The 26,538-nt window shown below is 38.4% G+C and overlaps 2 protein-coding genes across 2 annotated transcripts; both read right to left on the bottom strand.

Moving 5' to 3' along the window:
• Positions 1 to 1,696: 1,696 nt before the first annotated feature.
• LOC125912180 (olfactory receptor 1Q1) lies at positions 1,697 to 7,638 on the bottom strand. Its single transcript, XM_049616821.1, has 2 exons — positions 7,570 to 7,638; positions 1,697 to 2,641 (listed from the first exon to the last, which is right to left on the bottom strand). Exons 1-2 carry the CDS (start codon positions 7,636 to 7,638, stop codon positions 1,697 to 1,699), a joined length of 1,014 nt encoding a protein of 337 aa, XP_049472778.1.
• Positions 7,639 to 17,869: 10,231 nt separating this feature from the next.
• Positions 17,870 to 18,802, bottom strand: LOC125911489 (olfactory receptor 1361-like). Its single transcript, XM_049615758.1, has one exon. It carries the CDS (start codon positions 18,800 to 18,802, stop codon positions 17,870 to 17,872), a length of 933 nt encoding a protein of 310 aa, XP_049471715.1.
• Positions 18,803 to 26,538: the final 7,736 nt, after the last annotated feature.

The following is a 26,538-nucleotide window of genomic DNA, read 5'->3' as shown; positions in this document are numbered from 1 at the left end:
TTCTTCAATTATTAATGTATTAATTTACTCTCTTGTCCATTTCTTTACCTGAAGAAAGTTCTTTCCATAGGGACATTTGGGGCTTCTTAGAAGAGGCTACTGTGCTAACAGGTGATGCAAATCATTTGGTAAAGCATAAAGGAGATCAGCCATGGAACTGCCACCTAAAGACACAGAAAGGAGGAAGGTAGGCCAAGGAGGCAGGAAAGACAAAGTAAAAGAAAACAGTATAATCCAGAAGAAAAATATTGGATATGTTAGGTACTTCCTGGAAAGTGTGAAGAACCAGAGTTAAGTAATCAAAAGTTGGTTTCATTTCTCTGTTATTATCATTTTATAAGTGTCAGGTCCCTCTTTACCTTGGAAGAATTTATTATCCTGATGCAGTCAAAGACTCAAGGAGTTTAGCTCCTCAAACCAGTTTCATTGGTGACCAATACTTACATATAGGTTCCAAGAAACCATTCTTCTATCCCATTACACAAAATTACCACAATGTTAGCTCCTTCTCAATTCAGTGCTATAACTGCCCATATCCTACAATAAAACTTTCTACAGTCTGATGGCCTATAAATCAGCCTGCCCTTGTAATTTCTGCCCCATGTCCTGGGAGGTCCTTCTCACCTTTTCCTTTCAGAAAGAAACCGGAAACACCCATGAAACCAAAGAATTGACATTTTAATAGACATCTTAGCTCTCGGACCCATTTCTCATTTCTAGCACTGATTAGTTGGCAAATGCCCAGTAATATAGGCAAGTTCCACAAATCAGCTACAGAGAAGATTAGGAGCATGCTGAGACAAAAAGAGTTTAATTTATCCCTGAATGGTGCAGCTAATAAAGGTTAAGAAAATGCAAGTTGGAGAGCTGTGACAGTGCTTAATTCCTGACCCTAAATAGTAGACATTTGTCATTATGTCTCTCTTCCCATACTGGAGTAGTTCCACCATTTCAATTGTCTTGGTGGGAGGTAGAACCTCTCACCCACTTACAGATAATGAAAGCAGCAATATTGCTTGCCCAGTTTCCTTGAGAACTAGAGCATGGACGCCATGACCAAGTCTTGGCCAGCCACATGGACCACCTTATTTTGAATATAGATGTGTTGTTACAAAGAACAAGAAGTGGGCAGCTCTTTCTGGAGGTTGTCACATCTGGTTGTCAGGCCTCCAGGGGCTATGCAAATGGCTAGTACTGATAGTGTTGTTGATGATACACGCGACAGTGAAAAGAGTCTACAGCAGTGACCTCATCAGACCAATTCTAGGATATGATTTTGATTGTGGTTATGACCATATGATCTTTCTTAGTCTTGTTTATTTTATTGAGCCCGGTTGCTTAGCCTTCTTGGAAATTCATGAGTTTCACATACTCTTTTAATAAACTCATTTCCTCCATGAATCAACCAGAATTGGTTTCTGTTGCCTGCATCTAAGAATGTTACAACCTTGTTGTTTAATGGCAGACCCAGAAAACATTCTCAATTATAATTAAGGTTACACAAGTGGCTTACACTAAATACATAGTTTCACATGCTTTGGAATTAAGAGACAGCTCAGGATAATATTCAATGGGAAAATCCATAATATGTTCCTAATTTAGATATTTCTGAGAAGTTCTAAAGGAAACAGATATGCGAAGGGCAAAACTGTTTCCCCAGAATCATAGATAAAACTGGGAACTGTGTTTTGGGTTTTTATCTAAAGGAAGAAGTCCACATTCTGCTCACCCATTTTCTGAAGGCTCCCTTGACATCCCCATTCCTCAGGCTGTAAATGAAGGGGTTCAGCATGGGGGTCACCACTGTGTACATGACTGTCAGAATGCGACCCTCAGTCACTGAATAGCTGGTAAGGGGCCGGAAGTAGACCCATGTGAGTGTGCCATAGAAGATAGACACCACAGTGAGGTGGGAGCCACAGGTAGAAAAAGCTCTCCATTTGCTCTTGGCCGAGGGGATCTGGAGGACCACTGAGATGATGCGGGCATAGGAGGCAATGATGAAAGCCAGAGCTCCATTGATGACAATAACACCCTCCGTGTGAATCATCAGGGTGTTGAGGTAGGGGCTGGAGCAGGAAATCTTCATCAGAGGGTAGAGGTCACAGAAGAAATGGGGGATCTTGTTATCTGCACAGAAGATTAATCGGCCCATAAGAAAGGTGTGCATCAGGGCATGAACATGGGAGAGGATATGGCACAGAGCCACCATCTGTGAACACAGCATTCTGGTCAGGATCATAGGGTAGCGGAAAGGGTAGCAGATAGCGATGTATCTATCATAGGCCATCACAGCCAGAAGGAAGTTTTCCATGGCTGCAAAGCAAATGAAGAAATAGGTCTGGGCTAAGCAGCCCATGTAGGAAATGGCCTTTGTAGGCGAGAAAATGTTCTGTAGCATCTTGGGGACCGTGGTGGAGGTGAAACAGATGTCTGCCAAAGCCAAATTACTGAGGAAGATGTACATGGGGGTGTGGAGACGTGGAGTGAAGATAATCAATGTGATGATGGCAAAGTTCCCAAAAATGTTGATTGCATACATCAGTAGAAAAAGAAGAAAGAGTGGGATCTGCTCTTCTAGGTGGGTAGATATGCCCAAGAGAACAAAATGGGATACACTGGTCCAGCTGTTATTGACCATCTGTTGCCATAAGAACAAACAGGATTATTATTTTTTTATTGAGGTATATAATTGGCATATAATATTATATTAGTTTCAGGTATACACCATAATGATTCAATATTTGTATAAATTGCAAAATGGTTGCCACAATAATTCTAGTTAATGCCCATCCCATACATAATTACAAGTTCTTTTTCTTGTGATGAAGACTTTTAAGATATACTCTCTTAGCAACTTTCAAATAATGCAGTACAATATTATGAACTATGCTAAAAATGCTGTACATTACATTTTCACGACTTATTCATTTTTTAACTGGAAGCCTGTACCTTTGAACTCCGTTCACCCATTTCACCCACTTCCTGCCCTCTGCCTCTGGCAGCCACCACTCTGTTCTCTGCATCTATGAGGTTTTTTTTTTCTTCTTTATATTACTCATATAAGTGAGATCATATGTATTTGTTTTTCTCTATCTGATTTATTTCACTTAGAATAATGCCCTTAAGGTCCATCCATGTCATTGCAAATGGCAAGTTTTCATTCCTTTTTTTTATGGCTGGATAGCATTCGTGTGTGTGTGTGTATACATGCCACATCTTAAGCCATTCATTCATCCATGGACATTTGGGCTGTTTTCATGTCATGGCTATTGTAAATAATGCTGCAGCGAACATAAGTGTACATACATTTTTTTTGAATTTAGTATTTTTGTTTTCTGTGAATAAATACCCAGAAGTGGAATTGCTGGACCATATGGTAGTTATAATCTTATTTTTTTTAGGAAGCTCTGTACTGTTTTCTAAAAAAGGATTATTTTTATAGATTTGAACATTTGAGAAGCCCGCTTAGTTACTATCACTTTTGTGCTCCAATATAAACTACACACGGTGTTGATAGACAGGTCAAGGACTTAATTCTTTTCCAAAATAACGAGGTGTGGATTTTTCATTATCATCAACATCACCACTACTACAAATTGTACAGATTCACCAGTTTTAAAAATTAGAAAACTAAGGCATGGAAAGTTTAAGCTTTTTTGTTTGTTTGTTTTGTTTTGTTTTGCCCATAAAGGGAAAAATCTGAATTTAAAGTCATGTTTATTGGGCTCCAAAGACTATGCTAGTGATACCATATAACATGACTCCTCAAATTAAAACCAAGGCACCTTATACATGGTAATAAGACCTCTTGATGGGCTACATAACTTAGAAATCCACCTACTAAAAGGGTTTCATAAGTTATTTGGTCCAACAGTTTCTGTTTTGAGGAATGCGTATCCCTGGTGGTACCCAAAGACTTCTCAAAGAATATACAGACACGTTTTAGGAGAAACAGTTTCCAGATTCTCAGCTTCTATGTTTCTCTTTTCTGAAATCATTTTGTCATCAAGATGACTTGAACCTTATGCATTATTCTGTCTTTTGCCTAACAAATGAAAGACATATTTTCATTCATCCCAAATCTTACTAGATGCACTGACTCAAGATAGAAAACCTCAAAGAAGTCAAATGAAGGAACAATCAGAATATGAATAAAATGAATGACTTTAATAACCAATAGCAAATCCTTTTTTTTTTTTTAGATAAGGGATTTCCAATCTTTTGCTCTCAAAAAAAACTGAAGGAGACTTAATCTAATTGTCAGCACACCATTAAAAATAATTTTTTTATAATATGCAACACTAGTTTCAGTCCTATTACTTGGACAGTGTTTGGTCCTTGGGAATCTCACAGAACAAGTTTATTCTTCAACATGAAGGCCCTTAAGAAATCTAAACATCAGTCAAAAAAGGCAGACGGTGCAGTGGTGAAAAGGCCAGACACTGGCCTGGAATCCCAGCTCTTTTATTTAACAGCCTTATGATCTTGAGAAAGTCACTTATCCTCTTTGAGCCTCAGTTTCCTCATCTCTAAAATGGGGGTGTTAACAGCACATCGCTCATGAAGTTGTGTTTATGAGGATGAGGTGAGAGTTCCTGGTTCTTGATAAGTGCTCAGTAAATGCTGGCAATTAAGCCTATCAATTTTTCAGTCCTGTTCTACTGGTCTCCAGGTTTTTCTGGGAGTGAGTGTTTCTGTCATCCAGGTCTCTCTACAGCAAACCTACTCCACACTGTCACTGTCATTAAAATTTGGTTCCCAGAACTAAGCAAAGTGCTGTGTGTCTGGCCTTTCCTCACAGGGTTGTCATAATGATCTGGGCTGGTCATAAATCATAGCTTTTGGGGAGGAAATCAGAGTTGGAAGTGCACAAATGAGCTGTGTCCATGCCTAAACCCAAGAAATCTTAAACTTCACAATTAGACTATTGGGAGAAAAAGTATGAACTAATGAAGAACAGCCTCTCTGTAAGGCACTTGTACATACATTATCTCATATAATCATCAGAGCTATTCTGAGACACTTCAGCTGCAACAGTCACTCTTCGCATCTCACAGATGAGGAACCAAAGCTTAGGGAAGTGACTTGCTGAGCATAACTCAGTGTTAAGTGGTCACCTTATGTCTGGATACCTTGAGTTCTCCAAATGTCCAACTACATCACACTGCCCACTTGGTTTACTTAGCTTCTTGCCCCTTAGAAATGGATTTATTCACCTCTGCTGGCCTATCTGCTTTTATATTTCTAACTAAAGGATGTCACCATGATACTACTCAAGAGAGTGAACATAAGACTTTTCAATTATAAAAATGTGGAAATTCATAATATGCTATAGACTTATTCTGAATTGGTTTCATTATGGAATGATGATGCATGAGATCTAAAAGTTGTAGCCACTCATGTATTGAGCCCTTTCTACAAACCAGGTATTGTTCTAAGAGCTTTACCTATGTGCTTTTCATTTGGTGACCACAGAAATTATGCGACGTAGGTATTATTATTTCCATTTTATAGATGAAAACATTGAAGCTCAAAGGGGTTCTGTGACATCCTCGAAGTCACAGAGTTAATAAATGGTAGAACTGGAATTTGAATTCAGTTCCATCTATCCTCAATGTCCATGCTCTTAACCACTGGGCTATGCTATCTCTTAAACATTCCCTAACTATTCCAGTTTCTATGTTTCTCTTTGTTTCTTCCTTTCCTACTGTGCCATCTTGTGACTTTGGCCAGTGATGGGTGTCTACCACGTTTCTTTTCTAGTTTAATTCCCATTTTAGAATTGGAGAATAGATATTATTCTCATTAAATTAAGAACCAGAAGGATGGATTAATGTCCCCAGGGCCACTAAACATAGGGTTGGATCACAGAGCTAACTCAGAAGTAATGCTCTTTCTGTCCCAGCTCACCCATTTAGGATCTATGTTTTATTCTCATCCTGCACTTCCATCACCTAACTAGTCTGTCACTGTAACTGGACCCTCCAAATAGGAGCAGGTGGCCCTGAGTTTATGGTTTAGGAAATGTGAGATGTTTCCTCTCAGTTCCTCTCAGGGAGGTTGTAAGAAGGGAATGGTCTCTACTGGACAGTTAGCAGGCTATGGCTGCTACCTGGGGTAATGCCCATAAAGCTCCTGCAGCAAAGCTGCTCATAAGAATGGAGAAATCCCCAGAAGCAGTTGGAAGGTGGGCTGCCCTGAACCTTGGAGTCCTCCTCATTTCCCTTATAGCTCCTGGAGATTATCCTGCCTGACGAATAGTGCAGCATATCGGCTCCCTATGGGCAGAGGAGAATAATGTGGTGTGTAAGGGGGTGGGAAGCCAGGAATGCGGAACTACTAGAGAAGAAACTTGCTTTTTTTTTAGTTTATTTATTTATTTTGAGAGAGAGAGAGAGAATGAACAAGAGGGGGAGGGGCAAAGAGAAAGGGAGAGAATCCCAAGCAGGCTCTCTGCTGTCAGCACGGAGCCTGATGTGGGGTTTGATCTCACAAACCATGAGATCATGACCTGAACAAAAATCAAGAGTTGGAAGCTTAATGAATGGAGCTACTTGGGCACCCCATGACTCTTACTTTTTAAAAGGATGTGGATGGAGAAAAAGTAGTGTAGTGTGTGAGAATGGTCTTAATCCAGGAACCAAAAGATTTTGCTTTGGTCCCAGATTGGCCATGAAAATTTTTCTGGAGACCTTAGGAAAATCACTTCATTTTGGGTTCCCCAGTTTCTTCATCTGGGAAATGGAAAAAGTAATACCTGCTTTCAATACAGAGCCTTTGTAAAACAATAACAACAACAACAACAACAACAACAACAACCACCAGCAGAAGGGACCATGGACATAGAAGCCCTGTTAACAAGTCCTATGAAACAGTGCAGAGTTGTTTCTTTTAAACTCCTGTAGGAATTCTATCACAGAAGAGGTCCCCACAACTCCTGACAGATCACAAACTTTCCTGATAATAAGAGTTGCCTCTTTCCAAAGTGACCTTTATAAATAGAAGAAGCACCTGGATAACAGGACTTACTCTATTTTCTGAGTTTCTCAGTTTGATCATTAGTTCCTAGAAGTGGAAAGAAAAGTCTTGGTCCATTTTTAAGAGAAGACAAAGATGATGACCATGTCCAGGGGTTCACTGTAGGATCATCCAATCCTGACTACCCATGAATACCTCCCCAAGTGATTGAAACTTTCTGGCATTCCATCACATATTTTCTCTTTGACTCAGGAAAAGTTCCCTGAAAGGAAATACTCTTGACTGTGTAAATCATTTGGGCTCTTTGTGTTTGTTTGTTAGTGGCTAGGTTTTCATAAGGGAAGGGAGAGTCCATGAAGACATAGCATGTGTGAGGGTGGCATAAGGAAGAGGCACTATGAAAGGAAAGAAAGAGAAAAAGAGAAGAAAGAGAGTCAAAGACAAACCTCACGATGTGCACACTGCTGCAAAGGATCCAGTTTGGGAAAGGTGCTCATCCCTCCAGAAATTGCAGAGAGCCTAGAGAGGAATTGCCTGAACTGCTCAGAAACTGCTGTTGGGTATGCAGTCCCGAGTGCAGAGACTCACCTTATTGGGAGCCTCTGACTGGACTGGAGTCGGTTGGGCTTGGCACTTCCTTCCTCCCTCAGGCAGCATATGTCATGATGTCTTGTTCTGACAGTGGCACAGAGCTATCCACTCCGGGAGGAGAGAGCAAGTTGCCCAACCTAGAAGAGAGGAAGGCATCAGGAAGGAGTTGAAGAGCAGCCAGCCTTGTGGGGGTTCTTCTGCTGGTCAGGGGCAGGAAGGCATGTCTGGGAAAGGGACTGGAAGGTTTTATCCATGCTCCTACATGATTCCATGGTTCTCACTGGCACAGAGCCCCAAGTGTGTCATCATCCAAATTTGCTGCCATCTCTGGGGAATGGGGCTAACAAGGCAGTTCTTCCAATATTAGCGTCAGTGACTGCCTGTGGTTTGGCATATGATCCTGGGAGAGTGGCCAGGACCTGAGAGATCAGCCTGGACATGAGGTTCTCTGACAAGGGCTCCAAAATTGGGCTCTGAGAAGAAAGCCCACAAAAACTTAGATATGGTCAAGGCGTGGATGGGGTGTCTCACTACCCTGAATACTTAAAAATGTAGCCTCTTGTTTTATATTTCATTTAAATGGTACACTCTTATTCAAAAATATTTAGCAGTGAATGAAGTATCAGGTGAAAAATGAGAGTCTAGGAGTAATTGCTATTAATGTTTTGACATGTACCCATCCAAACACTTTCCTATGCACATATGTACAATTTTGTTTTTACAAAAATGAGATCATTTGTTCTTGAACTTTCTTTGTTTCTCTCATCAATATATCCTAGATGTTCTATGTCACCATCGGACCTACCTTGTTGTTATTTAAAAGACTTTTTAAATGTTTACTTTTGAGAGAGAGAGACAGGCAGAGTGTGAGCAGGGGAGGGGCAGAGAGAGAGGGAGACACAGAAGCAGAAGCAGGCTTCAGGCTCTGTGCTGACAGCACATGGGGCTCGAACCCACGGATTGCAAGATCATGACCTAAACCAAAGTTGGACACTTACTGATTGAGCCACCCAGGTACCCCATTACCTCGTTATTTTAAAAAAATATTTAATACATTATTAGATGGACCACAAATTATTGTAGTCTTTACTCATGCCATGTATCTCATTTTTGGGGGCACTATTAAAAAAGCAATGCCACATGGACATTCCTTTACAGATATCTTTGTGTACATATATTTTTCTAGAAATGGAAGTGCTCGATGAAAGTATATGTGAATTTTTAATTTCAGTTGGTACTATAAGATTGTCCTTCAAAAAGTTGCAGCCAATTTATACAGCCTCCAAGAGCATATGAAAGTGTCCTTTTCCACACAGCCTAACACACTGTATGCAAACTCTTTACTGTCTCCCAGTCTGATGATGGAAAAAGAAACAATACTTTATTGTAGCTTTACTTTTTATTTTTCTAATTTCTGAGGGAACTTTTTTTGTATTGTTTTTGACAGTTTTAGGGTTTCTCTTCTTTGAGTTTTCCAACTATATCCTTGCCCATTTTTTTCTCTGTGGTTGCTCTGAGTTTATTATGAATTTGTAGGGATTATAGTGTGCTTAAATATTGTTATGTTTTCCTTCTTGATCTAACTCATAACTCTCTAACTGTTCTTAGTGTGCAGCTTGGATAGATATTTTCCCTTTTATGTATGCTCTCTCCATTCTGGGAACAACACAAGTCATTCATTTCCCTAGAAACAGAAATGGGACATTCTTATCAGCTCTCATGTCAGCCTGTTCTCAAACATCTGAAATTCACATGGACACAGACATCATTGAATGCACATAGTTGGCAATCATAATAGGTAACATATGTTGAGTATATACTATGTGTCAGGCATTTAAAGTGCTCAGATGCAAGTGATGAATCACTAAATTCTATTCCTGAAATCATTATTACTGTATATGTTAACTAATTGGGATTTAAATTAAAAAAAAAAAAAAGGTTTATGGAATGGAAAACCAAATCAAACCAAACCAAAACAAAACAAAAAAACAAACAAAAAATAAAGTACTCAGATGCTTTTGTGTCAGTTAATCCTCTCAAGGGCCATATGAGTTACCTCGATGTTCATTGTGGCATTATTCACCATAGCCAAGATATGGAAACAACCTAAGTGTTGTCACCAGATGAAAGGGTAAAAAAAAAAAAAACATATGGTATCTATACACCCAATGGAATATTACTGAGCCATACAAAAGAAGGAAATCCTTCCATTTGTGACAACATGGATTAAGCTTGAGGGTATTACGCTGAGTGAAAAAAAGAGAATACTACTACTATGTGATCTTGCTTATATACGGAATCTAAAAAAGCCAAACTCATAGAAACCAAGAGTAGATTGGTGGTTTCCAGGTGCCGTGGCAAGGGTGGTGGAGAGAAATGGGGAGAAGTTGGTCAAAATGTATACATTTCCAGTTATTAAGATGAGTAAGTTCTAGGGATATAATGTTCAGCATGGTGACTATAGCTAACAATACTGTATTGTTATTGTAATTGTATTGTTTAAAATATACAACAGTACACAAGAGTTGTTGTGTATTTTAAAGTTGCTAAAAGTGCAGATTTTAAGTATCCCCCCCACACACACACACACAAAAGGCAACTATATGAAATAGTGGATATATAAACCTTACTGTGGTAATCATTTCACAATATATATGTATACCAAGTTATCAAATTCTACACCTTAAACTTACACAGAGTTGTAGGTCAATTATATCTCAATGAATCTGGAAAAAATAAACAATAAAAAAGCTTTTAATGGGAACAATTAAATTATAGTGTTTGGGCACAGATGTGTATGTGGTCAAATTAAAAGGGAAATCAAGGAAGTAATTAACATAAAAAGTAAGAATAGTGGTATTTTCATAGGAGAGAGAGAATAGCACTTTGAAAGAGGCACAAAGGCAATTTCTGGAAAGCTGGCAATGATCTATTTCCTGAACAGGCGGTAGATACCTATGGTTTGCCTTGTGAGAAATCATCAAAGTGTAAAAACAAAAATTAGAAATTAAAATAAATTTTTAAAAATTTCAAAAAAGTTTAAATAAACATTCCAAATAGAACTCACTCACTTATTCATTAATTTCTATATTTATTTCTTCACTCTTTTATTTAGCTAAATCCTATGGGATGCAGGAATGGAATAAGACAGAGCTCCTCCTTTCATAGAACTTAAAAGTGTAGAAGATGTTATATACTAGACTACAAGCGCCATGAAGTCAGGGGCAAGGTGTGCTTTGTTCTTCACCCAGTCCCAGTGTCAAATGGAGTGTCAGACACCTCATAGGAACTTAGTATATATTTGTAGAATGGGTGGAGGAATAAGTAAGTAATTTCTGAGGAAATTACTTATTGAAATACTATTGAGATAAGTGCATTGAAAGAGAAATGGGGATCAGTTCTAGCAGTTTTTTGATGGAATCTTTTGGGTTTTTCATATGGAGTATCATGTCGTCTGCAAAGAATGAAAATTTGACTTCCTCCTTGCCGATTTGGATGCCTTTTATTTCTTTGTGTTCTCTGATTGCAGAGGCTAAGACTTCCAATACTATGTTGAATAGCAGTGGCGAGAGTGGACATCCCTGTCATGTTCTTGACCTTAGGGGGAGCTCTCAGTTTTTCCCCACTGAGGATGATGTTAGCCGTGGGACTTTCATATATGGCTTTTATGATCTCGAGGTATGATCCTTCTACTTTCTTGAGGGTTTTTATCAAGAAAGGATGCTGTATTTTGTCAAATGCTTTCTCTGCATCTATTGAGAGAATCACGTGGTTCTTGTCCTTTCTTTTATTGATGTGATGTATCACATTGATTTGTAGATATTGAATCAGCCCTTCATCCCAGGTATAAATCCCATTTGATCATGGTGAATAATTATTGTAATGTGTTATTGGATCCGGTTGGCTAGTATCTTGTTGAGGATTTTTGCATCCATGTTCATCAGGGAAATTGGTGTGTAGTTCTCCTTTTTAGTGGGTTCTTTGACTGGTTTTGGAATCAAGGTAATGCTGGCTTCATAGAACGAGTTTGGAAGGTTTCCTTCCATTTCTATTTTTTGAACAGCTTCAAGAAAACAGGTATTAGTTCTTCCTTAAATGTTTGGTAGAATTCCCCTGGAAAGTCATCTGACCCTGGACTCTTGTTTTTTGGCAGATTTTTGATTACTAATTTGATTTCCTTACTGGTTATGGGTCTGTTCAAATTTTCTATTTTTTCCTGTTTCAGTTTTGGTAGTGTATATGTTTGTAGGAATTTGTCCATTTCTTCCAGATTGCCCATTTTATTGGCATATAATTGCTCATAATATTCTCTTGTTATTGTTTTTATTTCTGCTGTGTTGGTTGTGATCTCTCCTCTTTCATTCTTGATTTTTTTTATTTGGGTACTTTCTTTTTTCTTTTTGATCAAACTGGCTAGGGTTTATCAATTTTGTTAATTCTTTTAGAGAACCAGCTTCTGGTTTCATTGATCTGTTCTACTGGTTTTTTTTTTTTTTTTTTAAGTTTTGATAGCATTGATTTATGCTCTAATTGTTATTATTTTCTGTCTTCTGCTGGTTTGGGATTTTATTTGCTGTTATTTTTCCAGCTCCTGAAGGCATAAGGTTAGGCTGTGTATCTGAGACCTTTCTTCCTTCTTTAAGAAGGCCTGGATTGCTATATACTTCTCTCTTATGACCGCCTTTGCTGCATCCCAGAGGTTTTGGGCTGTGGTGTTATCATTTTTATTGGCTTCCATGTGCTTTTTAATTTCCTCTTTAACTTCTTGGTTGGCCCATTCATTCTTTAGTAGGATATTCTTTAGTCTCCAAGTATTTGTTATCTTTCCAAATTTTTTCTTGTGGTTGATTGCGAGTTTCATAACATTGTGGTCTGAAAATATACATGGTATGATCTCAATCTTTTTGTACTTGTTGAGGGATGATTTGTGTCCCAGTATGTGATCTATTCTAGAAAATGTTCCATGTGTACTGGAGAAGAATGCATATTTTGTTGCTTTAGGATGAAATGTTCTGAATGTATCTGTTAAGTTCATCTGGTCCAGTGTGTCATTCAAAGCCATTGTTTCCTTGTTGATTTTCTGTTTAGATGATCTGTCCATTGTTGTAAGTGGGGTGTTGAAGTCTCCTACTATTATGGTATTATTATCAATGAGTTTCTTTATGTTTGTGATTAATTGATTTATATATTTGGGTACTACCACATTTGGCACATAAATGTTTACAATTGTTAGGTCTTCTTGGTGGATAGACCCTTTAAATATGATATAATGCCCTTCTTCATCTCTTGTTACAGTCTTCATTTTAAAGTCTAGATTGTCTGATATAAGTATGGCTACTCCAGCTTTCTTTTGTCGACCTTTAACATGATAGATGGTTCTCCATCCCCTTACTTTCAATCTGAAGGTGTCTTTAGGTCTAAAATGGGTCTCTTGTAAACAGCATATAGATGGATCTTGTTTTATTATCCAGTCTGTTACCCTATGTCTTTTTTTAAATATTTATTTATTTTGGGGAGACAGAGAGAGCTAATGCAAGCAGGGGAGGGGCGCACACACACACACACACACACACACACACACACACACACACAGAATCTGAAGCAGGCTCCAGGCTATGAGCTGTTAGCACAGAGCCTGATGCAGGGCTTGAACCCACGAAGTGTGGGATCATGACCTGGGCTGAAGTTGGATGCTTAACCGACTGAGCCACCCAGGCACCCCAACCCTATGTCTTTTTATTGGAGCATTTAGTCTATTGATGTTTAGAGTGAGTACTGACAAATATGAATTTATTGCCATTATGTTTCTTCTAGAGTTGGAGTTTCTGGTGGTGTTCTCTGGTCCTTTCTAGTCTTTATTGCTTTTGGTCTTTTTTTTCCTGTCTTTTCTCCTTTCAGAGAGTCCCCCTTAAAATTTGCAGGGCTGGTTTAGTGGTCACATACTCCTTTAATTTTTTGTTTTTCTGGGAAACTTTTTATCTCTCCTATTTTGAATGACAGCCTTGCTGGATAAAGAATTCTTGGCTGCATATTTTTCCAATTCAACACATTGAATATATCCTGCCACTCCTTTCTGGCCTGCCAAGTTTCTGTGGATAGGTCTGCTGCAAACCTCATCTGTCTTCCCTTGTAGGTTAAGGACTGTTTTTCCCTTGCTGCTTTCATGATTCTCTCTTTGCCTGAGTATTTTGTGAATTTGACTATAATATGCCTTGTTGATGGTCAGTTTTTGTTGAATCTAATGGGGGTCCTCTGTGCTTCTTGGAATTTGATGTCTGTGTCTTTCCCCAGGTTAGGAACGTTTCCCATTATGATTTGCTCACATAACTCTTTTACCCACTTTTCTCTCTCTTTCTCTTCTGGAACCCCTGTGATTCTGATGTTGTTCCTTTTTAATGAGTCACTGATTTCACTAATTCTTAAATCGTGCTCTTTTGCCGTAGTCTCCCTCATTTTTCTGCTTCATTATTCTCCATAAGTTTGTCCAATATATCACTGATTCGCTGGTCTGCCTCATCCATCCTTTCTGCTGTGGTATCCATTGAAGATGGATGCCATTTTTTATTTCATCCTGAGTAGCTTTTACTTCTTTTATCTCTGCAGGAAGGGATTTGAATCTATTTTCAACCCCAGTTAGTATTCTTATTATCGTGATTCTAAATTCTGGTTCAGACATCTTGCTTGTATCTGTGTTGACTAAGTCCCTGGCTGTCATTTCTTCCTGCTCCTTCTTTTGGGATGAATTCCTTGTTTCGTCATTTTGAAGGAAGAAAAGGAATTAATAAGGTAAAAAATAATTAAAATTAAAAAATTAAAAACAACACCCCCCATATAAAAATCAAATAAATGATGCTAGATCCTAGGTGTGTTTTGGTCTGGTTTTTGAAAGGAGCTTGATAGATTAGTGAAAAAAGGGGGAAAAAAGAAAAAACGAGAAAAGCAAGAAAAAGGAAAAAAGGAAAACGTTTGAAAATTTTAAAAAATGAATACAATGAAATAGAATAAAACGAAATGATGGAAGTAAAAAAAAGAAATGAAAAAGAGAAAAAAAAAGAAAATTGTATAGATGGACCAGCGAACAGAGTGAAATACAATGGAAATTGCATTGTTTTTCCCTATAAGTCAAACTATGAAGCACTTTATAGTCCATAAACTAAGTAGGCAGAGAGACTTATGGTGTTCCTGAAGAGCAAGGTTGGCCCAATTGGGCGGGGCTTAGTGTAAAGTCTCCATTCTCCACTAGATGGCACTGCTTAGCTTAACTGGGGTGGATTGCTGTGGCACTTGTAGGTATGTATGCGCATGCACGGGAGGGGTGAAAATGGCATCACCCAGCTACCCAGTCTCTAGTATCAGAACTCTGTTCTCCCTGATCAGCAGTCGTGCACCTGTCCTTTGTCTCTGGCTTCCATCCACTCCCCGCTTTTACACTGTCCATGACCAAGCTGTCAGGTTGCCAGGTGGCACCTCCCTCCTGAGTTTTATCTCAGATGCAGCTGTGTTTCCCAACCCCTCACTTCTGAGGGATTGTGGCTTTGATCTGCTCAGATCTTCTGGGGGAGAGTCTCACCAAGCAATGGCTGGGTGCCAGCCACACCCAGGAACATTTGTGGGACTGTACTGCTGCTGATGCCCAGAGGCTACAACTGGGTGCCAGCCCACCCCAGAAAAAGTTCACATGATCGTGTAGCAGCAGCGTTTCAGGGATTATGGAAAATCACAACACACATCTGGCACCAGTCTTCACCCTTAACGACCTTGTTCCAGCACCAGTAAATGTGGTTGTTCTCCAGGGTCTGCTGGCACCTTTGCCTGTGTGTTGGGGGGGAACACACGCCTCTACCAAATGTCCTTCCAGCAGGGGAACAGCCTCTTCCTGTGTGGCCCAAGGACCCCCACATCTCACTCAGCTCCTGGGGATTTGCCCTTCTCACCAGAGCACTGCCAGGTATGGAGCTGCGGAGTTTCAGACTCTGCACTCCCCCTGTTTGTAGAGTCTTAATGGAATTTAAGCCCTCTCATTTCTCCTTCCTCCTTTTTAGTTCAGTCCCTGTGGCTGTTTCCACTTTTCCACTTTCTCTCCAGCTGCTTTTGGGGGGGTGCTTTTCCCATATTCTCCCCCCATCTCAGTCCTCTCTCCACAAGCAAAAACAGCTCCCTGCCCTCTGTGGCTTCTCTCTCCCCCCATTCACCTCTCTGTGCCACATACCTGCTGAGTTCTGTGGTTCAGGTTGTGCAGATTGTTGTGTTAATCCTCAAATCAGTTTTCTAGCTGTGCAGGATGGTTTAGTGTTGCTCTGGCTGTATTTCATGGATGCGAGATGCAAAAAAAACCCAAAAAACTTCTATGCTGTTCTGCCATCTTGGCTCCTCCCCCCAGAGCAACAACTATTATAAAGTATATGATTCAATTGGCTGACTGATTAATCAGCAGGGGAGGGGTCAAGCTGACAAGACCTACAACAATGCCAAAAGCAGCTATGAAAACAGCAGCAGCTGTGTGACAACAGGGGCAACAGCTATTTTTTGAGTCTCTTCTGTCTGTTAGATATCATGCTAAGCACTTTAATTACATTTTTTCATTTATTTGTTATTTTTCAAAATTATAAAAACTCATATTATTACCTCATTATTTCAAACAAGGAGATCCAGAGGTGTTAAATAACTTACTGTAGACTCACCCAGCTCCTACGTGCTGGGGCTATGATTTTCAGATTGTTGGAGGTGTTTGGGGGAGCCCAATAAATGGGCTACTACTTTCCCAGTTGAGTTCTAAATCAATTAATGAATAAGACAAGGACAAAGAACAGACAGGAGCCAAATCACCACTTTACTACAGATGATGTCTAGGTTGAAGACATGACTTGAGGTGAGAATCTGCATGCTTTTCTGGCCAACTCCAGAAGCAGGTATTGCTGGATTAGGGAGAATTCCCAGGTGTATAAGTGGCTGCTTTGCTCTTAGAGATACATAGCAGAGCGCATGCTCCCTGTAAACAGGGCTGGTTCTCAATAAGAAACAGGGATGGTCTGAACTGAGTGTGCCCAAATTTATGTTCTGGGGAAGGATGAATAAAGGAAGAAACTGGGCAGTTGTTGTGCAAATTGAATCTCATCCACATGGAGGTACAGGTCAAGCCAGGTGAAGAAATATTCCTCCCAACACTAGTGCACCGTTCCGTGTATATTAAGTCAACCTTTGGTAATCCTAGTGAAGCAAATAGGAATTACATAATTACTGGAAGAATTCTCCTTAATTCATTTTCCACCTCCATCTTCAAAGACCTCCCGAATATTTACCCGAGAAAGCAGTTATCTAGAAGATCCTTCATAAATGACATGAAGATTGGAAACAGGGCTTCCAGAGTGTGAATGATTGAAGGTTGTCCTAACAGACAGAGGGAGGTCCTAAGATTGATCAATGTAAATAAAAGAACTGAAGATTTAGATTCCATAAACATTTATTGAGTATTTACTGTGATCCAAATAAGCTTATGTATTATTTATTATTTGTTACTCTTATGATATAGGTGTTTTACCAGCTTTAAAGATAAGAAAACCAGAACTCAAAGAGGAAGAATGTTCCCCAAGTTACAGAGTGTGAAAGTGGAAGACTTTTGGTCCTGACTAGAAACTTCTGACTTCAAATCTTTAGTTCTTGTCACAATAACATTAAATATTATTGGAGGTGGAGTATATGCCTGTAGAGTCTTAGACCAACACAATTCAATCACTTTATTTTATCAGAGACATCAAGCGATTATCCAGCTGTCACACAGTTCATTTATGGCAAAGCCATCCTTGGAACCCAGGACTTAAACTAATGCCCCATTATGGCATTTCTATAGAACACTGTCTGTTTAAATATAAAGTACCAGATTATTTCCTTTGTATTTCTTGTTACCAGAAATAATGAATCCTATATTCTTGAGCTAAAGGGGTCTTCCATAGTTCTAAGTTGAACTAAACAAAATTTTGGGCTTTCAGTCTCATTTTATAAGTGTGCAAGTCCCTCCACCCACAGGCTTCTCTTAGCCACCAGTAAAAATAACAAGAGCCATTTTGATAGTGGATAATAAGCTTCTCAGAGACTGGGAACTTCACAAAGATGATCTAAGGTTACTGATATCACTGGTCCCTCCCTGTCCTCAGTGTTAATCAGTACTTTGAAATATAAACATAAGAAACAAAGAAGTTTCAGGTTCAGGGAAGCTACAGTGGTTAGACTCTCAGGCGGCCAATTTCAACTCCCAGTTCTGAGTCTTGGATTCAGGACCCTGAGATCCTGAGAAAGAATGTTAGAGTGTTTTTCTTCTGAGTAGTTTTCCTAGAGCCCCCTTCATATCCCTGTTTCTTAGGCTGTAGATGAAGGGGTTCAGCATGGGGGTCACCACTGTGTACATTATTGAGAAGACTCTATTCTTTCCACCTGAGGGGGATGATGGAGGACATAAATAGACACCAATAGCTGTGCTATAAAACAGAGAGACCACAGAGAGGTGGGAGGTGCAGTTGGAGAAGGCCCTTTGCTTACCCTTTGGGGAACTGATTCTTAGGATAGCCAATGCAATATAAAAGTAAGATGTAAGGATGCAGATGAAGGGTCCAATTAGCAGTGTTCCTGCCACAAGGATGAGCACCAGGTCATTGACATAAGTACTGGAGCAGGCCAGATTCAGGAGTGGGACAAGATCACAGAAGAAATGGGGGATGATATTGGGGCCACAGAAAGAAAGCCTAGTTACCAGGAAGGTATGCACTAGGGCGTGGAAGGTAGTGACCACCCATGACCCAGCCACTAATAGGACACAGCGTTGGTAGTTCATGATCATGGCATAATGGAGGGGGTGGCTGATGGCCACATAGCGGTCAAGTGCCATCACAGCCAGGAGAAAGTTGTCCAGATCTGCAAATAGGCCAAAGAAATAAAGCTGTGTCAGACACCCGCCATAAGAAATCCTTTTACTTCCTGAGCCAATATTATCTAGCATCTTGGGAATTACTGTAGAGATGAAACCAATGTCAGAAAAGGACAGGTTGGCTAGAAAGAGGTACATGGGGGTGTGGAGGTGGAGGTCTGAGGCAATGGCCAGGATGATGAGCAGATTCCCCACCATGGTGACCAGGTACATGCCCAGGAAGAGTCCAAATAGGAGAGGGTGCTGCTGTGGCCACTCAGAGAGGCCCACGAGAAGAAATTCATAGATGTTGGTATGGTTTCTTCTATTCATGTCTGGAATTCTGTATGAAACAAATTTTATTATAAATAGCAAAAAAGTAAAATAATGCTGTAGAAAGTATTTCATATTCCTATTAGAAAAATCATGTGGTTTAGACAATTCTGTTTGGGCAAAGCTCGAATTTATAATTATGCATGTTAAAAAGATAGTTTGGATCAAACTATTTGTAAATTTACAGATTGGTGAGAGCACTTGACCAGCTATCCAGGGCACCCTTCAAACTATTCCGGCAGTCTCCATGAAACATGGTTGTACAATGTGAAAAAAAAAGTGTGCTCTGATTACACAGATCCCATCAGCATATACTATTTTTCTCATTGAAGAATAATATAATATAATTAAGTAAATAATGTTTTACTTACATTTAAAAGTTAATTAAAATGAAATGAAATTAATATTATATATAATAATTATAATTATAAATAAGTATATAATCAATTTAATATTTTTTAAAGGTAAAATTTCAGAACAGCATGTATATTTATAATTCTATCTTAGTTAAAATTAAAACATAAATGTCTTATGTTTTAGTTTATTCAATTCAGGCCCTTTTTAAAGTTCCCAGCTTTAAAAACATTTTTTTTAATGTTTATTCAATTTTGAGAGACAGAGAGACAGAGAGAGAGAGAGCATGAGTGAAGGAGGGACAGAAAGAGAGGGAGACACAGAATCTGAAGCAGGCTCCAGGCTCTGAGCTGTCAGCACAGAGCCCGACACAGGGCTCAGGCTCACAAACCATGAGATCATGACCTGAACCAAAGCTGGATGCTTAACTGACTGAATCACCCAGGCACACCTAAAGTTCCCAGCTTTTTTTTTTTACAGAAGAGGCTGTAGAAGTGCATTCTGTTCCAATTCCCCCCAGCATGTCCAGGAACTATTTGTCCCTTTCCTCTGAAACCTTGATGTCCCTCACTTACCGATTTTTTTTTTTTTGCTGTAAGTAGGCCTCTTATATTTGTTTTTTTTTTTTTTTTTTTTTTTTTTTTTTTTTTTTGGATTCATATATGGCAAACCTAATTGGAAAGAGTCAAATCCTTAGTTTGCACCCCACCCCAAACTACACCTCAGTTTGTTTCTCGCAGAGTTCTGTGAAGAGAGTATCTTGATTTGAGACTTGAATATCTTTCTGTTCCACAGCAGCCACAGTGAGGCTACATGAGGAATCTCATTACTAGATAATTATGGGTTTGAATTTATCCAATCCATACTCCTGTCTCTAACTCAATGAAAAAGTCAGTCTAACAATAGCTAACACTGGCTGAGCACTAGCCATGTGCCAGCCACTGGATTTTCTTGTGGTAACCCTGTTCAGTGACGCTATGCTTATCTTTATTTTAAAGATATAGAAACTGAGGTCAGGAGGATGAAGAAAATTGCCAAAGCTACACATTTAGGGTGTGATGTAAAGTTTATCTGAGTCAAAAGTCTAAGTTCTTAGTTCTGCTATGCTGCTTTTCAGGGTTTACTAAATCACTTTCTGACTCTTGTTCAGCTTCCTGCATATTTTCATGAGAAAATGCACCATTAGGGACTTAACAAATAAACTCCTTCATTTATTCATTTCACTTTATCAAGATAAAGTTGGCAGATGAAAACTGTATATATGTAAGGTGTACAGTGTGATGTTTTAATATATATATATATATATATACACACACACACATTGTAAAATGATTACTACAATCAAGTTAATTCACATATCTATCACCTTAGAGAATGTAAATATCCATTCAATTTGGTAGCTACAGTTTTCATGACAAATGAAGATATTGATATTTTTGGCTTGTGCATCAGTCTCTTGTGAGTGTGACTGGTGTGAGTCAGTCCATTTTAATTTAACCCAATGCTTGGATATGATCCAGTTTCTATACATGCAAAGCTAACGACCTCAGACCATGATTATCACTCTGAGAAGCTCAGATTCTTTTCTTTCTGGTATATCTGTCTTTTACCACCAACTGCAACCAAGTTGATTCAAGAGCTTAGCAAATAGAAGGAAGTACAGTGATATAATTTGTTGTATTCATTTAGTCATATCACCTTTCTAGTCAGAATTAGAAAATGAATATTTATTCCAATTTTTCACTTGCAAAGGTAATCAACCTTTAGGAGCATACAGCCCATCATAAACAGCTCCATTGATTCCAAATGAAAAACAAAAATAAATGAATATTTTCAGACTTCTTCTGATATTCTGGGCGAATAAACTAATAGAACTTAAAACAAATGACTTTTGGGGAAAAGATACATCCTCTGGTTTTGACTTTATTATGACAGATGGTCTAACACCCTGGCTAGTGGTCCAGGCTGTAGGAGAGTGTCATACCCATGTGGGGGCATTTCCTGTACTTCTGAAAATGGAATCCCTACTATATCTATGCACTTAAAACTGCTACAGTAGACTCATTTATTTGTCTCCAGGGAAAGTATTTAGGCTGCACAGTGTAAACGAAAAGAAACATTTTGTTGGTACAAAGGAAATTTTGACTCACCTTCTGTATCAAACCCAATAATGAGGCTTTGAGTAGTTCATTTAACCTCTTGGACTTTAGTTTCTCCCTCTGTGAAGAAGGATAACTGAATTATGTCATAGGCTGTTGTGAGTCTCCTTATTACCATCAGGACAACATCCAGGCTTTTTCTTATCATGACATAATTAGCCCTTCCTGAGTCTGTCTCCATCTGTCTGTCCAGTGACACTTCCCTGTCATGCTATGCCACCCCAGGCTCACCTATGAAACTGCCCACAGCCCTCAAACAACTCACATGTCCTGCCTGCATGCCTTTGCTATTTAGCCATTTCACCTTCTTGGATGCCTCCCCCTCCTCTCTACCTGGTGATAGCTCAGGTGTTCAGCACTACAATTGATACCAGAAACAGGGTTCCTCAAACAATTTCCAAAGGACTAATCTGCTTCCCTTAACTGACTAGAAAAGGGGAGGTATGGTCAATGACTTACTCTCAGTCTTGAGTTGGGCCCAGAAGAGCTCTTCATTTTTTCATGTTAAGGTCAAGATTTGTCTCTTCTGATCTGGGATCTTACTTATCAAGAGTGGAGAAGCCATATTTGATGGCAGAAGAAAAGACATCTTCCCCTATGTTTAAGGCATAAGTGGCTCCTGGGACATGGACCCCTTATCTACTCCAAGGATGGAGAAATGAGAGCAGGCCATCCTTGATCCTAAGTCAGCCAAACTGACTAGAAACCCAGAAAAAAAAGAAGCTACCCACCTGCAGTTTCTAAAATAATCCCTAGAGCTCCCTACTGGAAGTTGCTGAGACACCTGGGAACACCAGTCTCTGAAGTATTCATTGTGGGAAAAAATTTGGTCTGTTGCCCAGTCCTCAAACTTGAAATGAACTTCTCTGTGACTTTGTGAAGTTCAGTTATTCTCTCTGGACTTTGATTTTCTAAGGTAAATAAGTCAGAAAACAAAATTCTCACAATAAAAATCTTAGAGTTAACATTTTTACCATTTGAAGTGATAACTCATTATGATTTTAATTTGCATTTCCCCAATTCTTAATAATGTTGAGCACATTTTCATGTATTATTGACCAGTCTTAGATCTTCTTATGAAGAATCTGCCCATTTTTATTGGGTTGTCTTTTGATAATGATTTGTAGGAATTTTAATTCTGATTTGTAATGGATATACTTTCTCATTTTTCCTTTAGTTTAAACCTTTAAAAAACCCAAATTTTATCAAGATATTTAATCATCCTTAATTTCCAAACATCTTGCAACATTTCCTAAAAATGTTTATTTTTTAATTTGAATGTTTCCTCCACAAAGCTCTGTGTGGCAAACCTTCTGAGGCTTTATATATCTATGAATATTTGTAATATATCTCTACATTTGAGTGGTACCTTTGCTTGATATAAAATATTGATTTTAAAACCATATTCCTTCTATGCATTAAAAATATTTCATTGTCTATTTACATCCAGGATAGCTATTAAGAAGTCTGATGTGAGTAGGATTACTGTTTTTGTGTAGGCAAACTTCCCTTTCTGTCAGAATTTTCTCTTTGATTTTGAAATTTATTAAATTTACGGAGGTGTAAGCCTTTTATTTTCTCTCCTTTTTGTCACTCTATAGAGTTTTGAAATATGAAGTCATTTATATTTGAATAATTTGTCTCCATTATTTTTCTAAATATTTCTTCTCAATTTTATTTCTTATTCTTCTGGGACTCATACATAATATGAATTATATAATATGTATAATATATATGTTATATATAATTAATTAAACAGATGCATGAAGATCTTAAGTTGCCTAGCATACATTCTATACATAGAAAGCATACGGGGCGCCTGGGTGGCGCAGTCGGTTAAGCGTCCGACTTCAGCCAGGTCATGATCTCACGGTCCGTGAGTTCGAGCCCCGCGTCAGGCTCTGGGCTGATGGCTCGGAGCCTGGAGCCTGTTTCCGATTCTGTGTCTCCCTCTCTCTCTGCCCCTCCCCCGTTCATGCTATGTCTCTCTCTGTCCCAAAAATAAATTAAAAAACGTTGAAAAAAAAAAAAAAAAAAAAGAAAGCATTCAAAATTGTGAAAAATTTAAAAAGTATTATGAATATTGAATTAATGAATATGAATATTTATTATATTATATTATGAATTCATATTACGTATATAGTAGTTTCAAGTTTTTATTTAAATTCCAGTTAGTTAACATACAGCGTAATATTAATTTCAGGAGTAGAATTTAGTGTTTCATCACTTACTTAAAACACCCAGGGTTCATTACAAGTGCCCCTCTTAATGCCCATTAGCCATTTAACCAATTCCCCACTCACCTCCCTTCCAGCAACCCTCAGTTTGTTCTGTATAGTCAAGAGTCTGTTGTATGGTTTGGCTCTTTCTTTTTTTCATTAATCCTTCTTTTATTTTGCTTAGGGGATAAATTACATTATTTGATTACTTCTTATTGTGCTAAAATACACATAACATAAAATTTACCATTTTAATCATTTTATTTTTAAAATGTTATTTATTTGTTTGTTTAAATATAATTTATTGTCAAATTGGCTAACATACAGTGTATAAAGTGTGCTCTAGGTTTTTGGGGTAGATTCCCATGGTTCATCGCTTACACACAACACCCAGTGCTCATCCCAACAAGTGCCCTCCTCAATGCCCATCTTCCCCTCTCCCCCACCCCCACATCCACCCTCAGTTTGTTCTCTGTATTTAAGAGTCTCTTATGGCTTGCCTCCCTCTCTCTGTGTTTGTAACTATTTTTTCCCCTTCCCTTCCCCCATGATCTCTGTTAAGTTTCTCAAGATCCACATATGAGTGAAAACATATGATATCTGTCCTTCTCTGACTGACTTACTTCATTCAGCATAATACCTTCCAGTTCCATCAATGCTGCTGCAAATGGCATGATTTTATTCTTTCTCATTGCCAAGTAGTATTCCATTGTATATACAAACCACATCTTTATCCATTCGTCAGTTGGTGGACATTTAGGCTCTTTCCATAATTTGGCTATTGTTGAAAGCGCTGCTATAAACATTGGGGTACTGTGTCCCTATGAATCAGCTCTCCTGTGTCTATTGGATAACCATTTTAAAGTGCACAATTTAGTGGCATTAAGTATATTTACAGCGTTGTGCAACCATCATCTCTATCTAGGCTTTACCTAGATAGATTGTTCAGGAACAATATCACTTCTCTTCAAGGTTTACTGAAGGTTCTAGTCAGGGCAGTCAAGAAAGAAAATAAAATAATAGGCATCTAGATTGGAAAGGAAGGAGCAAAACTGTATTTATTTTCTGATGATTTTGTATATACAGTTAACCCTTGAACAACACAAGTTTGAGCTGCATGGGTCCACTTGTATGTGGATTTTTTTTTTTTGTAAGTACAACATGGTACTATAAATGTATTTTCTCTTCCTTATGATTTTCTTAACATTTTTTCTCTCTAGCTTACATTATTGTAAGAATACAATATATAATACATATAACATACAAAATACGTTTAAATTTTTTTTAATGTTTATTATTTTTGAGAGAGAGAGACAGAGAGACAGAGAGACAGAGAGCAAGCAGAAGGGGGGTAGAGAGAGAGGCAGACACAGAATCCAAAGCAGGCTCCGGACTCACGAGCTGTCAGTGACAGAGCCTGGAGCCAGGCTCGAACTCATGAACTGCGAGATCATGACCTGAGCCAAAGTCAGACGCTTAACCCACTGAGCTACCCAGATGCCCCCAAAATACGTTTTAATCAACTGTTTATGTCATTGGTAACAGTAACAATAACCTAAGCCTGACAATAGGCTATTAGTATGTTAAGTTTTGGGGGAATCAAAAGTTATACATGGATTTTCAACTGCATGTGTGTGGGGCGTCAGTGCCCCCTAACATCTGCATTGTTCAAGGATCCACTGTAAAAGATACTAAGGAATAAAAAAATAAACTACTAGAAAGAACAAATGGGTTCAAAGATGGCAAAGTACAAGGTCAATACACAAAAATCAATGGCATTTCTACCCACTAGGAAGGAACAATCTGAAAATGAAATGAACAATTCTACTTACAATAACATCAAGAAGAATAGCATACATAAGAATAAATTCATCTAAATAAGTGGAAAATTCATAGTCTGAAACAACAAAATATTGTTGAAAGAAATTACAGATGTAAATGAATGGAAATACGTCCCATGTTCATGGCTTGAGATACTTCATACTGTTAAGATAACAGTACTTTCCAAATTGATTTATATATTCAGCATAATTACTACCCAAATCCAAGCTGTTTTCTTTGCAGAAATTAACAAGCTGATTTTAAGCTACCTATATAAATTCAAGGGATCCCAACTAACAAAAGTAATCTCAAAGGAATAGAACAAAGTTTCAGGATCCATATGTCCTGATTTCAAATCTTACTACAAAACTACAGTAATCAAGCTAGTGTGATATAGTCATGAAGATAGATATAGGCCAATAGAACAGAGCCGAAAGTCCAGAAGTAATCCCTCAAATTTGTATCCAGCTGAATTTTTATAAGGTGCCAAGACAAATCAATGGGGGAAAGAAATATCTTTTAAATAAATGACTCTGGGAAAACTGGATATCTACATGCAGAAGAATGACATTGAAGCCTTTTTGTGCATTAGTCACACAAAATTAACTCAAAATAGACCACTAATATATTGAAAAAGGAAGCCACATAATGAAAAAAATCCTCAATATGTATATTTGGCAAAGGACTAAAATGTAGAATATACAAAGAATTTTTACAAATTAATGTTAAAAAGCAGACTACCCAATAAAACAGCAGCAAAGGATTGGGAACAGGTCCTTTACAAGAGAAACTATCAGAATGATCAGTAAGTATAGGCAAAAGGGATAAACTACACGAGTTATCAGACAAGTGCAAATTAAAGCCACAGCACACTGTTTCTATAAACCCATAAAAATGTGTATGGCGGAAAAGATGGATAGTATAAGTGTTGGTGAGGAAGTGGACCACATTTTTCCATATGTTACAGAAATGAGTGTAACTGGTGTAAGCACTTTATCTAACTTTCTGGTATTATCTATTAATGCTGAAAATACACATACATTGTGGCCCCCAAATCCCATTCTCTAGTATATAGAGGTCCCAAACCGGGAACAGCCCAAATGTCAGTCAAAACTAGAATGGATGAATATATTAAGTTGTGTAGACACATTTGAAAATTATAAAGTCTTGAGAATGATTTAAC

The sequence above is a fragment of the Panthera uncia genome, chromosome D4 (assembly GCF_023721935.1).
Source record: "Panthera uncia isolate 11264 chromosome D4, Puncia_PCG_1.0, whole genome shotgun sequence".
Taxonomy (NCBI): Eukaryota; Metazoa; Chordata; class Mammalia; order Carnivora; family Felidae; genus Panthera; species Panthera uncia.
This window is presented reverse-complemented; position numbering and strand designations above follow the sequence as displayed.

Bases quoted from the DNA above. Each gene is read 5' to 3' on its own strand.
- LOC125912180 (XM_049616821.1), bottom strand. From the start codon at position 7,638: ATGCTGCCTGAGGGAGGAAGGAAGTGCCAAGCCCAACCGACTCCAGTC. The intron at 2,642-7,569 runs GTGAGTCTCTGC...TTATGGCAACAG, and splicing joins AGTCAGAGGCTCCCAATAAG to ATGGTCAATAACAGCTGGAC.
- LOC125911489 (XM_049615758.1), bottom strand. From the start codon at position 18,802: ATGAATAGAAGAAACCATACCAACATCTATGAATTTCTTCTCGTGGGC.